Genomic DNA, 14,908 nt, shown 5'->3' with positions numbered 1-14,908 from the left:
CTGCACGGTTTAGTCAACTTCTACCTTTTCTTGTCAGAAAAAAAAAATCAAAAGAACAGTTTAAAAGAACTTGACAATTTGTGTCAGCACCCTGCAGAGCCTTGGCTCTATGGCTGAGGTGTCAGTGCTGTCCTGTGTTGGCACCAGCGTGCGGAGCCGTGTGATCTCACCCAGCCTATGGCCTGGGGCTCTTTTGGGGGATGTGTCAGCCGGGATTTCACAGGCAACCCCCTTAATTCCGGCTGTCCCCTCCCGGCTGTCCCCTCCCAGCTACGCCATCGCAGACAATTCCTACCGCTCGCTGCGCACCGAGAGGAAGGATCAGTGCATCCTCATCTCCGGCGAGAGCGGCGCCGGCAAAACCGAGGCCACCAAGAAGATCCTGCAGTACTACGCTGTCACCCTGCCCCGCCAGCCAGCAGGTTGAGACCGTCAAGGACCGGCTGCTGCAGTCCAACCCCGTGCTGGAGGTACCTCCCGTGCAGTCCTGGCCCTGAGTCACCAGGAATGATCCCGTTTCCTGACAGCGGGGCCCCACGGGGCGGTGACAGCGTGTCCAGGGAATGCTGTGTGGGCACAGCACTGGGGAATCCCGCTCTGATTCCCAGCCAAAGCGATCCTGCCCAGCTCGCTTGGCCCTTTCCAGTCCACCAGCAGCAGTTGTGGCATGGATGGGGTGCAGGGAAAGAGGGGATTTGGCGTGGGAAGAGCTCTGGGTCACTGCGAACGGGCACATCCTGGTGGGCAGCTCAGAAAGGCGTTCGTGGGTTCATTTTCTGGTGCTGTGGTGTCCTCTAGTGTCCAGCCGCGGCTGTCTGCAGTGCCCTGAGCTATCCCTGTGTCCTGTATCCCGGGAAAGGTGAGCTCCCAGCAGCAGGGACAGCCCGGCAGCCCCTCTGGCAGCGAGCTGTGACAAGCGGCCGTGATGATGGAGGAAGCTTGGATAAGGCTGTCAGACATGACATATGTTGTCAGCAGTGGACTGGCATTAAAATCAGCTTGCAGGGGGGATGGAAGTGTTTTCAGAGGATGTTCCATCTGCACTGGGTGTAAAGATCAGCGTTAGAATTCAGGGAGCAATCTGTTTCCTCCTGGGTTTCCAGGAAGGAAAATCCTAGGCTGTAAATAAATAACTGGCAGCTTCACCCAAGTGTTTATAAATAATCTGACTTGGTACTCACTTATTTTTCTCTGATCATTTTCATTTCAGGCCTTTGGAAATGCAAAAACCCTTCGAAATGACAACTCCAGTCGGTTTGGGAAGTACATGGATGTGCAGTTTGATTACAGGGTAACTTGGAATCTGGTTTATAATTAAGAACGGGTCCCTGTTACAGGAGTTCTCTGTGCTGCTGTGTGTGTGTAGTGAGTGCTTTGCATTTCCTTGGTGACAGCATAAGCAGAGCCTGTGATAGCAAAGTTTGTTTCCAGAGGGTTTTATGGCACTCACTGTCCTTTCATTCCTCCCGTATTTCTCTCTATAAGGGAACACTGAGCTCAAATCCTTTTATTTCTAGGGTATTTCATTTCTAGTGCACTGTGCCAATGGATACTCCCAAAGTAAATCCACATAAAGCAGCTGTGACCTGAAGATAATCCCTGTCCTGTGTAACTTTGCACAGTGTTCGTGTCCACTCTGATCCCAACTGCCCCACACCAGGAAGGTGGACACAGGGCAGGAGCTGAGGAGCTCAGTTTTGCCATCCTCCAGTCCTTTAAGTCTTCTTTAATCCCTCCACACTCAGTTTTGGTGCTTTCCCTTTGTGGTGAATTCCTAGAAGGAATTTCAGCACTCAAATCACCACCGTGCTGGAGGCGAAATAGAGCTCGTGGCACACAGTGACAGATAATTTTTTGTGATTTTGTAGGCTTTTGCTTCAGATCTTGTCTTTGAACAGACAACCAAGAAGCAGAAATATTTTCCTCTGTGTTGATGAACTCTTTCCACATGTCTGCTTTGGTTTAGGGGGCTCCTGTCGGGGGCCACATCTTGAACTACCTCCTGGAGAAATCCCGAGTTGTGCACCAGAACCATGGTGAGAGAAACTTCCACATCTTCTACCAGCTGCTGGAAGGAGGGGAGGAGGACCTGCTGAGGAGGCTGGGCCTCGAGAAGAACCCACAGCAGTATCACTATTTAGTAAAGGTGAACATTAACTAGTAACTCTTAAAATATTATATTATAGGACTGGGATATTTTCAATTGACTTTGTAATTTCCTTCCCTCACTTCAGAAATAACTCCGAGGTGACTGCTATAAAAAGAAATACACAATGCATTGAGCATGGATAATTTATCTTTGATGATTATTTACTTATCTATATCAATCTGTGTCTTTTTAGGGTCACTGTGCAAGGGTCAGTTCCATAAATGACAAAAACGAGTGGAAGATTATGAGGAGAGCCCTGTCTGTTATCAGCTTCAATGACAGCGAGGTGGAGGTGAGGATCTTTAGCAGCACAGATTTTCCTCCTTTTAAGGGTTTTTTCTGCTTTGATTTAGGATTTCTGATTGAAAGCAGTGAATCAATTCAGCGTGAATGTATTCTCTACAAAAATCCTGAAAAAAATACCGAATGTTCTCCTAAAATGTGAATTAATACAAAAACCTCGCTGTGTGTTTATTCCATCGTCCTGATTTTTGCCTGTTGCTTCCACCCCAGGATTTGCTGAGCATTGTGGCCAGTGTCCTGCACCTGGGGAATGTCCAGTTTGCTGCTGATGAGCAGGGGAATGCTCAGGTCACTACAGAGAATCAGATTAAATACCTGGCCAGGGTGAGTATCCCCAGTGAGGGAGATACTACAGGAAAGGTGAATTGTAGAGGATTCCTTACTTTGAGCTTGATATCATCATATAATTTTAGACTGTGATTTAGAGGTTCTCATGAATTTTACTTTTATTTGACCTAAATAAAATGCAAATATTATCATCAAACCCCTTTAATTGACAACTTCTCTATTTACCACCTGACCCACCACTGCCTTGAGCTTTTCACCTTTGGGCAGTGAGGTTGGAACAGACTCTGGAGAAGAGTTTTAAAGAAAGAACCACCTTTGTGCCTTTGCTTGGTCACTTCCTTCCAGCCAATTCATTTGTTAGCTCATAGCCCTGCCAGAAAGGAGGGAAGGCAGGGATTGGTCCTGCAGAGGTCTTGCAGTGAGAGTGGGAAATAAAGAGTTGTTTCACTGGGCTGGGATTTGAGGAAAATGGAATGTACAGCTCCATAAATTAATTGAATATCCTGCTTGCAGCTCCTGGCAGTGGATGGCTCTGTTCTTCGGGATGCATTGATCCACAAGAAGATCATAGCAAAAGGGGAGGAGGTAAGAACAGGCCCTGGGAATTTGGGAGGCAAATGGGATTAAATGAATCAGCTCTGCCAGCAGTTCCCTTGTCACCTCCCACAGGAGGCTGGGTCCCACTGGTGACTGTTCAGCCATGAGCAGGATGGGTGGGAGTGGCTCTTTAGTAATGATGAAGCAGGAAAAGGGGATCCCTTGGTTTGGGGGGCTGCTGAGTGGCTTTTTTCTGCTCCTGCCTGCAGCTGGTCAGTCCCCTGAACCTGGAGCAGGCTGCCTACGCCAGGGACGCCCTGGCCAAGGCCATCTATGGCCGCACCTTCTCCTGGCTGGTCAACAAGGTCAACAAATCCCTGGCTTACAAGGCAAGTGACCCTCTGTTTGTTGATACCCAGACAAATGGGTAAGCAATTTCCAAATGTTTCAGCTGCAAAGCAAGTTCCATGCTTTTAGTAATTTCTAAATTAATTTGTTTTCCAAATTGCGCAGTAAGCGCTGGAATTAAATGATTGAGATCCAGGCGTGGATCATAGCTGTGAGTAAATACCTACATTTGCTTTCTGCTCTGTTGCAGGAAGAGAAGTTTCCAGGCTGGAGAAGTACAACAGTTCTAGGATTGCTGGACATCTATGGGTTTGAGGTTTTCCAGCACAACAGGTTTGTTTTAATAAATTCTGAATGACTTTATTCTGTTACAGTGTTTTCTCTCCTGTGGGAAACAAGGCATTATTCCATTTCTTAGTAAAAGAGGTGGCATTTAAAAGTCAGGAATTCAGGTGAAAAACTGACAATCACAGAGCTTCTAACACTTGGGACAGCCAGCTAATAATTAGCATTTACAGCTATTAATGGTGCTGGTATTTTAAATAAACTGTTGGTTTTTGGGGTGTATTCATGCCTTAGCTTGAGCTGTGCCGTTGTCCAGCTCTCCAGCCCAGGGGTGGCTGTTGTGGCAGCTTCCCATGGCAGTGATAAATCAGGGGATGGGACTGACAGAGGCTGGAACCTCTCTGGCAGGTAGCACTGAACCAAGACTCTCAAATTTGCAGTGTTATTGGGCCTTGATTCAAAGTTTTTGTGTTCCTCCATGTTCCATCCTTCATGTTCATTTTTCCCTCCTACTGGAACTCTCTGAGTTTCCCTAAATAATAAACTTACAGTCAGCAAAAAAACACTTCACAAAAATCTGTTTCTCCTGCTTTACTGTATTCCTGTGCTCCCACTTTTGTAGCTTAATTACTTGTGCCCCAGCCTTAATGATTGTTTTCCTGATTTTTCTTTGCAGCTTTGAGCAGTTTTGTATTAATTACTGCAATGAAAAGTTGCAGCAGCTCTTCATAGAACTCACACTGAAATCAGAGCAAGAGGAGTACGAGTCCGAGGGCATCGCGGTAAGAGCCCAACTCCTCCCTTCCCTCTCCTTCCAGAGGCTGCAAAAGGAGCTGCTGCTATGATTTCCAAATAAAAAATTAAAGAACTTTCCTTTTTCCCTTCTTCTTGAAACCCTGGTAACTGTGTGAGACAGCTGGAAGTGAGTAATGGCGTCCCCAAGCTTTTACCCTGATTTTAATGAAGGCAATGTTACGAAAACAAATGTGATGAGTGAAAAAGCTTTGACAGAAAGATTGTTCAAGTCAGGTGCTCTCTGAAATGTTCTGAAATTTACCTGGTTTTTTTCAAAGTCTGGAGTTGTTTTCACCTAAGTGTGATTTCTTGTCTTCACAGTGGGAACCAGTTCAGTATTTCAATAACAAAATAATCTGTGATTTGGTGGAAGAGAAATTCAAAGGCATCATTTCGATTTTGGTGAGTTGAAAACATCTTTTTGAATGAAAAATTTGGGGCACTGTAGTGGAAAACAAGAGGGAGAACATGGAAAAAAATCAGTTTATGTTGGAACTGTTTGAGTAGGTGGGAAGAGCAATAAATCACTGAACAGTGACACCATTAAAAGTCATTTTTATCACCTCCATGGGCTCTGGGGAAAGCAGCTCCCAATCCAAGCAGTCTGGAAGGAGGGAAATGTTTTCCTTTTCAGCTCTCAACAGTTCTTCATTTATTGAGCTAAAAGTTGGTTGCCTGTGGAAAGGCCAAAGGGCCGGTCTGGGGCAGTGTTTCAGTGAGGCAGAGCCCAGTCAGGAATCCCTGGAATTTGTGTGTTTGTAGGATGAGGAGTGTCTGAGACCTGGGGATGCCACAGACATGACATTCTTGGAGAAACTGGAGGAGACTGTGAAGAATCACCCTCATTTTCTCACGTGAGTGTTCCCACAGCTGAGGGCAGTGGTGGATCCCAGGGTGGGAATAACATCCTCACTGTGCTGGGTCCCACATAAAAGATGATCATTTTCTTTTACAAAGAGATTTGATTGATATTTAAGACAATATAAAATAGGTTGTCAACACTAAATGCCTGACTGAGCTTCAGAATGTAATAGGGGCAACAAAACTCTCGTTACTGACTCACCTCTCACCTTGCAGATGATTTACTTCAGTTTTGGAGCTCCAGATGTCTGTTTATTCTGAAGGTTCTGCTTTTATTCTGAATGCTCAGCGTAGGATGTCCACATCTTATGTGCACACAGAACCACTCTGCAAGGAACACTGAAATTCCCCTTTTCAATAAACATAAATACATTTAATGGCACTTCTATGATGTGCTGGTTGATAACTTTATTTACTTGAAAATCACCAAGTCTAATTTACATTCCCTGCCCACCTTTGCATGGGCCTGCTCCAGGATTGAATGTCCTGGTGCTTTTTGAAGTGAATCCTGCAGGATTTTGTTTCAGCTGAAGGTGTTTGCTCTCTCCCCAGGCACAAACTCGCTGACCAAAAGACGCGCAAGTCGCTGGGGCGGGAGGAGTTCCGGCTCTCACACTATGCCGGGGATGTCACCTACAGTGTTGCAGGTAACACAGAAAAAGCAAAACTCTGGGCCTAAAATACATCCCCACATCACCTGATCAACCAGATTAATTTCACATCTCAGTCCCCGCCTTGAAGTTCCCATGGAACAGCCTGAGTGGTTTGTTTTTCTTCCAGGTTTTCTAGATAAAAACAACGACCTTCTCTTCCGGAACCTGAAGGAGGTGAGTGTGGAGAGAGGAGGTTTCCAGAACAGAATGAGGAGCTGGGTTTCAAGTGGGGTGGCAGCTGAGGGAAAGGATTCTTCTGGACTCCACCTGGAGGCTGTGTGTCCATAGGGCTGCACTCTGAAAAGAGTGATTGAGATCCCAGTGTTCATTTTGTTATTATAAACAGTTTTGTCCCCAGGTTTCTTTGGTAGTTCTCTGTACTTCATCTCTGAAAACATCTCTTTCTGCAGACCATGTGCAACTCAGAGAATCCCATCATAAACCAGTGCTTTGATAGGACAGAGCTGACAGACAAAAAGAGACCTGAAACGGTGAGAACTCAAGAGCTGGAGGGAGCTGTGGCTGCTCCTTCTTTTTAAAGCATGAACTCTTCTGACATGATCTGAATGCAAATCCCTCACGTTCTTCTGGTTTGTAACCAGTTCCAAGTCATCCCTTCATGTGTGGTTTTCTTCCTTTTCTCCTAGGCAGCAACTCAGTTCAAAAACAGCCTCTCCAAACTCATGGAAATCCTGATGTCCAAAGAACCCTCCTACATTCGCTGCATGAAACCCAACGATGCCAAACAGGCTGGTATGGCCCTGGGGACAGAGACAGCACGGGATCCCAGTCAGGGAGGCACAGAAAGGAGCAGAAATGAAACCCTGCACGATTTTGGGTTCATCTTGGGTCTGCCTGAGCTTCTGTAGGGAGGGGGTGGCAGTGCCAGCAGCCAGGAATGGGAATGGGAGCACTGGTCTCTGGTGGAGGAGGGTCGTGGTTAAAGTAAAGAATTATTGGCCTATGTAAATCCATTATAATGACCTTACTCTCGCTCATTTTTGGTTCCTCTATGCATAAAACATCCCAAAGGAAAACTTTATTTTGGAACTAAATATAAATAATTTAAAAGGGCTGGGCTGGGGGGAGAAGGCAGGAGACACAAAGTTTTGTGGGACTTGGGCTGGGAGGATTCACTGGAGGTTAAAGGTAATTGTGTAAGACACAACAAGAGCTGAACATTCCCCTTCTCCAGGCAAAGGGGCAGCTGTGCACTGATTGTGTTTTTCCATTTCCATGCCCTGCCAAGATCGATTTGATGAAGTCCTGATCCGACACCAGGTGAAGTACCTGGGGCTGATGGAAAACCTCCGGGTGCGCAGAGCCGGCTTCGCCTATCGGAGAAAATACGAGGTGTTCCTGCAGAGGTAAAGCTGCTTTGGAATTCTTTCCTTTGCTGCTCCCTCTCCCTGGGCTTCATCCCATTGATACTGAGGCTGGGGAGCTGTTTTGAACAGCAGCTCTACCACACAGAGGGCTGGGAAGCTTGGGCTCTCTCCCTCGCTGTGGCCTCTCCCCTTTCCCATGGCCTCTCTCCCTCCTTGGACTGCACTTCTCTCCCTAAGATTTCTTCTCCTGCCAATTCCAGGTACAAATCCCTGTGTCCAGAAACATGGCCCACGTGGGATGGGCGGCCCTATGATGGAGTGGCTGTGCTGGTGAAGCATCTTGGCTACAAACCAGAAGAATACAAAATGGGACGGTCAGTTCTGTGTCTGAATTTGAGGTTATGAATCACTGCATGTCTGTGTTGTCCCTTTGAAATAAAGCTTCTCTAGATAATGGGGGAGGGAAAGATTACAGAGCCCAAAGGGGATGCCAAAAGTAACTTTCTCCAGCATGTTAAATGAAATTCTGCATTTCTATTTCTAGAACAAAGATTTTTATCCGCTTTCCCAAGACATTGTTTGCGACAGAAGATGCTCTGGAAGTGAGGAAGCAGAGTCTGGGTGAGGCACTCACACTTGCAGTGGATTTCTGTTTAAAATGTTGAGTCTTTTTCTACCAAAATCTGCTTGGTCACAGTTGCAAATTGCTGCTTTTCTTGCAATTTCAGCCACAAAAATGCAGGCGACGTGGAGAGGTTTCTACCGCCGGAAGAAATTCCTGACCATGAAACGCTCAGGTATGAGAGACACAGAGAGAGAGATGTTCCCCCAGCAGCTCCCACAGCAATTCCCATCTTTTTACTGACATTTACCCAATGTATCATATCATTAAAAACTCGTATTCCTTATGGCCCAATGAAAGCTGTTTATTTCCAGGGGGGGTTTTCCTGAGCATTTTTGGTGCCAGTTTTGTGTGGAGTCAGTTTGGGGATGAAGGAGCTCCCTTAATGCAGAATCTTTTGTGTTATTTTTAGCCATCACCATCCAGTCCTGGTGGAGGGGAACCCTGGGACGCCGAAAAGCTGCCAAGAGGAAATGGGCAGTGGAGACCATCAGGAGGTGTGTGAAGAACAGCCCAAGCCCTCAAACATCACATTCCTTAACAATAAGATGCTAAAAATAAACTTTATTGTCACTACAGAGTTTTTAAAAATTAGTTACAACTATTAAATAAAGCCCAGGAAATAAAACATTTAAATACCACTAATTTTGATGACTTCTTCAATTTTCTAACAATATTTTTCACACCCACAGGTTCATTAAAGGCTTCATTTACCGGAACCACCCGCGGTGCCCAGAGAACGAGTATTTCCTGGATTACATCCGATTCTCCTTCCTGATGAACCTCAAGAGGAACTTACCAAAAAATGTCTTGGACAAATCTTGGCCAACTCCTCCCCCATCGCTCTGTGAGGTGGGAATGAGACCTGGGATGTGGGAGGGGAATCCAGGGCTAGAGGATTGCAGCTTCTTGGGGTGTGGTGCTGTTGCAACACCATTTTCTCCTGGGTTTCTCATCCATTTCTGAAATTCTCATCCATTCTTCTCTTAACAAATTCAGTTCCCTCTGGTGCTATTATTATTGTGCATCTGCTTGAATTAGTTTATCTGCTCAAAACAAAATATTGCAGAAAATCCCAGTTACTTTATCCAAAGGATTGTTTGGATTGAAGGTACAGCTGGAAGACAGGAAGGGCGCAGCAGTGCACGGAGGAGGGATCCTGGTGTTTATTCCCTGTTCTAAAGCAGCTGGAGAAGTCACAGGGCAAACCCTCGTATAGAAAGGCAAAAAATCAACTATTTATTATTTAATTCTTGGTCAGGAAACAGCTTTTTAACCCAGCAGTGCATTTTCTGCAGTTGCAGCTGCTCTGTTGGGTTTGTCAGTGGTTCTGGGCTGGATGTGTCCCTTTTGGGTTTGTTCCCAAGTTCTGATCCATCCCCTTTCCCATGGGCTCCCCGCAGGCGTCGCAGCTCCTGCGCAGGCTCTGCATGCAGAACATGGTCTGGACCTACTGCAAGAGGATCAGCCCTGAGTGGAAGCAGCAGGTACGAGCACCGTTGCAGGGTTTCCCTGACATTCCCAAGAGCCTGTAGGAAATGGAGGAGAGGAGCAGCTGGATGGGAGGGCCAGGGCCCTGCACTGGGGCTCAGGGCAGCAGTGGGGGGCTGGAGGGTTGTGAATTGCTGCATTCTGGGGCACCACGGGACACAGGGTCATTGATTTAGGTTTAGGTTAGAGACAAAACACTAAAAGACTGGAATGTGCATAGAAGAGACCCCATTCTATACATATTTGAATAGGTACTATTTAAGAAGTCTGTGGAGCCAAGCCCCCACATAATTTCTCTATTGAAAGGCCCCGTTACTCTGCCCATGGAAGCTAAAAATATAAGAAGCTGCATTATTCTGCCTGTGCCATGTAAAGTAGAGAGAAAGAATCCTGCAGACACAAACCCAGTCATTTTTCAAACAGAGACGTTACAGGAACAGTTTCAGCTGCTCTTGTAGCTAAAAGAAATAAAAATGATACTGAGATTTGAGTCATCTCATGGAAAGGTAGAGGAGGGGAGTTTTTATATAAAAAAAAAGCTCAGTAAAGAGACATAATAAGAGATGTTGGCTGTAACTGCTGTGAAGGTTTTTCACTGCACAATCTCTCACCTTCTGCAGTGCATGGACACCTGGAATGAAAGGCTGGGGCTGAGCCTGTGATTAAGGACATGGGATTAACTCAGCTCAGCAGCTGCTTTCCCCTAGCAAAGCAGACTCACTGCTAAGGAGCCTTTTTTATCCCCATTTTCCCCTGTAAATCATCTCAGGTGCCTTGTCCGTATCACAGCCCTGGCCCCAAGTACAGCAGTGGGGATTTCCCACTCTCCCAGTCCCTGGTTTGTTCTTGGAGCTAAGGAGCCCAGAGCTAGAGTGGCAGGGGCTGGAACTCTGCCACCTCCGAGGGACTGAAGGTTTAGGGTGACTCTTCATCCAAACAGGAACTAAATTATGGCTGCTAATAAAACCACAAAGGGAACATCTAACACCATGTATCTTTTTAATGAGGAGAAATTTTATACTAAACAAGAACACTTCTTTTGTCCTTGCAGTTGGAACAAAAAGTAATTGCCAGTGAGATTTTCAAGGGTAAAAAAGACAATTATCCTCAGAGTGTTCCCAGGCTCTTCATCAACACTCGACTGGGTGAGTAGGGGTTGCCAAGCTTAACAGGAGGAAGGAAAGGGGGGATTAATCTACCCTTCTCTTGCTGGAAATTCCTTTCTGACCCACCACCTCTTTGGTTTTAATACAGGTAGAGAAGAAATAAATACTAAAGTCCTTCAGGCATTGGAAAATGAAGCACTTAAGGTGAGAGATGTGTCTCAATACTTTTGTCAAGCTTCCAGAGTTATTCAGCAGAGGGGAATATGAGATTTCTGGAGAAAGTACAGCAAGAATTTTACATTGTATTAAGCTTATAATACTTTAGAGGACAGTCTGGGAAGAGATGGATTAGAAAGTGGAAATTTGGGCAGTTTAATGACATCAGTTAAGAACTGAATGGCTTACAGCTGGAGAGGAAGGGGGAAACCCCCAGAGTGACACCAAACCTGGGTTTCCCAAGCCCCAAGCAGTGCAGCCACCACAGTGTGTCCAGAGCTGCTCTGGGGCAGCGAGGAAGTTCTGGCACAGAGATTTTCTGCATTCCCGGTTTCCCAAGCCCTGGTTGGTGCCTGCTGGGGGCTGGCAGTGCCCCAGGGGCGATGTGGCCCAGCTAACTCGTGTTTCAGTACGCAGTGCCCGTGGTGAAGTACGACAGGAGGGGCTACAAGGCGAGGGCACGGCAGCTGCTGCTCACCCAGAGCTCAGCCATCGTCGTGGAGGAGTCCAGGATCAAGCAGCACATCAACTACTCCAACCTGACAGGTGGGAATGGCATAGGGATGGGGCTGGGCATTCTCCTGACCCTGCACCTCAGCTGCACTTCTTAATGCACCCATACAAACCCTAACTTGTCTCTGTCCTGGACAAGAACGGGATGAGCTGATCCTGGTGTTTTAGTATCTTGTAACTGAGTTTTTCTAAAATGAGGCTCCATAAAATGTCATAAAAATGACTCACTCCATCTCCCTCAACCCTCCCCCAAGTGAGTTCCCAATTGCAGGGCCCTGCCACAGGGATAGTTGCACCATTCCTGCCCAGCAGCTGCCTGGGCCACTGCTGCAGCTTTTGGCCCTCGGAATATCTGACAGGGACCCGATTCTTTGGGGAAACTGCCGAGCCTGCTGCAGTGGTCACTGCAGCCTTTGGCTGAAGCCTCTCCCCTCAGCCCCCCTGCAGCCTCTCAGCTGTGCTGTGTGGGAACAGTTGCTGCATTTCTGGGAGAGGCTGTGGAGTGCTCCCCTGCTGACACTCCCCTCTCTTCCCCAGGCATCTCGGTCAGCAGCCTGAGTGACAACTTGTTTGTGTTGCACGTGCACTGCGAGGACAACAAGCAGAAGGTACTGGGGGCTCATCCCTCCCTCCTCCAGCCCCCACTGGAGAAAGGGTGAAAGGCACAGGGGGGCACACAAGGTGACAGGGATGTGACTTTGTGCCACCTCTAAGGGGCCTTTCACTGGTATTTCCCTGTACTCTCAGCTGGGGCTCAGCAGTGCTTGCTCTGGTGCTGTCGCTGTCCCCCGTCCCTTACAGCAGGGTAGTTTTGGTACAGTGACACCAAAGCCACGATTCCTAAAGCATGGACTCTCCTACCAGGGAGACGTTGTCCTGCAGAGTGACCACGTGATCGAGACACTGACAAAAACAGCCATTCTGGCCAACAAAATCAACAACGTCAACATCAACCAGGGCAGGTGAGTGGCACTGCTTCAGCATTAAACATTCCTATACCTCATCCAAATGTACCCAACCCACCTCAACCAAGGCTCCAGAGCAGATCTATTGCAGCTCTGTTAACACCCAGCTCCTGGAGAATCCCCCACGCTCACCAGAGCTGTTCTCACCTTTTGCTCTTCACAGCATAAAGTTCACAGTAGGACAAGGCAAAGAAGGGATCATCGACTTCATCTCGGGCTCAGAACTGCTCATAGCCAAAGCCAAGAACGGGCATCTAACAGTGGTGAGTGTGGGCTGGGGATCACTTACCCTGGATCCAAACCAGCATTCTGACATGGGACATGTGCCATGGGATGTTCCTGCCAATGGCAGTGCCCTGCCATCCCAGCCCTTCCCACAGTTGGAGCTGGGTACAAGGCTCCTGCAGCCCTGAGGGGCTGCCAAGCTCACTCACACTCAGCAAGGGACTGTCCTAGCACTCACTTTTTATTCCCCCTGCCCCCAACATTCATTAACTCCACAGCAGATCAGATTTTAAATACATTTAAAAACCCAAACAAAACGCTCTCCCCTTCTCAGCTTGTTTATGGTGATCCTGGCAGTCAGATCAGCCCCACAGCTGATTTATGCACTGTCTGATCCCAGCTTATTCAGAACTAAATCCAGAACAAATCCAGACTGCACTGACACCCCTTCCAGCAAAGCTGAGGGCTCCCATTAGGACCACAGGCTGCCCAGCCTCAGAACAGCCTCAGCATGTTCAGGAATTAAACCTTTTGCAGCATTTTGAACACACTTTCAAACCTGTCCTTCTCCTGCAGGTCGCTCCTCGGTTGAATTCCCGATGATGAAAAATTTTCCTCCACGGAATTGGCTGAACATTGTTCCCAGCAAACCCCCCCCCCTTCCTCGCTTTGCTCTCTCTGTTATTACCAAAGACCTGCACTTTCAGAACAACCACAGAATGCATCCTTGCTCTCTTGTCTTATTCTCAAAGTCCCAAACCAAGGCCTTCTCCTCTCTTCCTTACCCGACTGAACGTGGGGTCCAGCACAGCTCCTGCAACCACAGCTCGAGACCTTCAGCTGGGCTTTGAGGGAGAGTTTAAGCCCTGATGGAAATGACCAAAATTTGTGCTTGTCATCACCAAAAAAAAGCACAATCAGAAAACAAGTAACTCTGCTGCTTTCTCAGCCAAATCAATGAAATGCCAAACTTTCTATTCAGAATGTTTTATGAAGAATTTTGCTCAGAGATGTTTTAATGCTTTGTGTTACAAATATAGCAAAGCCATATTGTGTAAATGAGTAAAACCTGTAAATACTTTATAGCCAAGGATAAGATGCACTACGAGAGATGATGTGGAAACTTTTATGTTTTAGATTTGGAATTTTTGTTGTTTTTAGTTTATGGTTACAAGGTATAACCTGAAAAACCCATCATGTAAGTACTTCACTGATCAGGATCCAGAGACTTTTATCTTTTTTTGAAGTCAGCTGTCCCATTTCTTGCTCTCTATTTTTATACCGTAGCAATTTTTCATATCCACACAAACACAATGTAATACAAACTGCAGAGGTTACCACTGCTCTGGGCTGGCCATGGGATGAACATGAGCTTCCCCTCTTGCCTTACCCTGTCTGGAAGTCACCACTGCCCCTTCCCCACACAGCTCCGCAGGCTCAGAGCAGCACCTTCAGAAAAAATGGCTTTTCCTCTTGTTCCCAGCAATAACTGGAAGTCTGATTCCCACAGTATTTGTATCAGTGCCTCAGTGCTGCCTTACGAGGGAGGGCTGGGCACTGCTGCTGCCCACAGCTCCAGGGACACAGGGGTTGGCTGCTGGCTGCAGCACAGGTTCCTCCTCAGCACCTTCCTTTAACCCAACAGCTGCAGGGTGCACGGCTCCATGGGGAATTCCTGCTGCATCCATGGCACAGCTCCACAGCCAGGCATCCTGCTCTGCTTGCCTTAGACATCCTTCCCCTCCCTCCTGGTGCAGCCACAGTCAGCCCTGAATGAATCTCACCCAACGCTGCCTCTCTCGCACCTTCAGCTCCATCTCCTCTGGTTCCTGACATGATGCCATTGTCCAGCCCTGCTCCAGGCTGGAATGTGGGATATACACTGCAGGCCATCCCCCCAAGATGTGCTGCAGTGTGTGCAGAGCACGCTGCAGATGTTGGTGTATAACCTCTGCCAGACTACGCTGAATAAATTTTTACAAAAAACCCACCCCCCCTTGTCTTTGGTGCAGTTTCCTTACATGTTTCAGGTGAGGCTGAGCCCCAGCCCCATCTCTGTGTCCATTACAAGGAGCAGGTCATTCCCCACCGAGCACGTAACCTGTGTCCCTTCTCTCCATCCATGGAACTGGAGTGGATGAGAAATGCTTCAAGAGCAGGTGAGAGGAACTCACCAACCATTTCCCAGGGTTTTATATAGGGAAAGACTGGATAAAAGGGCTG

At 47.3% G+C, this 14,908-nt stretch overlaps 1 protein-coding gene across 1 annotated transcript in view; it reads left to right on the top strand.

Moving 5' to 3' along the window:
• MYO1C (myosin IC) overlaps positions 1-14,675 on the top strand; it is a 51,056-nt gene extending 36,381 nt beyond the window's left edge. The window contains 30 exon segments of the mRNA XM_010402449.4: positions 271-403; positions 405-470; positions 1,211-1,291; positions 1,967-2,146; positions 2,343-2,441; positions 2,663-2,776; positions 3,254-3,325; positions 3,547-3,666; positions 3,876-3,958; positions 4,587-4,692; positions 5,027-5,107; positions 5,468-5,559; positions 6,119-6,213; positions 6,347-6,393; positions 6,630-6,710; positions 6,867-6,972; positions 7,469-7,586; positions 7,808-7,921; positions 8,092-8,168; positions 8,276-8,344; positions 8,582-8,666; positions 8,862-9,021; positions 9,573-9,656; positions 10,712-10,805; positions 10,915-10,970; positions 11,393-11,528; positions 12,033-12,103; positions 12,360-12,457; positions 12,624-12,723; positions 13,262-14,675. Coding sequence (XP_010400751.2) covers positions 271-403; positions 405-470; positions 1,211-1,291; positions 1,967-2,146; positions 2,343-2,441; positions 2,663-2,776; positions 3,254-3,325; positions 3,547-3,666; positions 3,876-3,958; positions 4,587-4,692; positions 5,027-5,107; positions 5,468-5,559; positions 6,119-6,213; positions 6,347-6,393; positions 6,630-6,710; positions 6,867-6,972; positions 7,469-7,586; positions 7,808-7,921; positions 8,092-8,168; positions 8,276-8,344; positions 8,582-8,666; positions 8,862-9,021; positions 9,573-9,656; positions 10,712-10,805; positions 10,915-10,970; positions 11,393-11,528; positions 12,033-12,103; positions 12,360-12,457; positions 12,624-12,723; positions 13,262-13,288 — 2,845 coding nt within the window. The 3' untranslated portion in view covers positions 13,289-14,675.
• Positions 14,676-14,908: the final 233 nt, after the last annotated feature.

The sequence above is a fragment of the Corvus cornix genome, chromosome 19 (genome assembly GCF_000738735.6).
Source record: "Corvus cornix cornix isolate S_Up_H32 chromosome 19, ASM73873v5, whole genome shotgun sequence".
Taxonomy (NCBI): domain Eukaryota; kingdom Metazoa; phylum Chordata; class Aves; order Passeriformes; family Corvidae; genus Corvus; species Corvus cornix.
The sequence above is the reverse complement of the archived record's forward strand: the minus strand, read 5'-3'. Positions and strand labels throughout refer to the sequence as shown.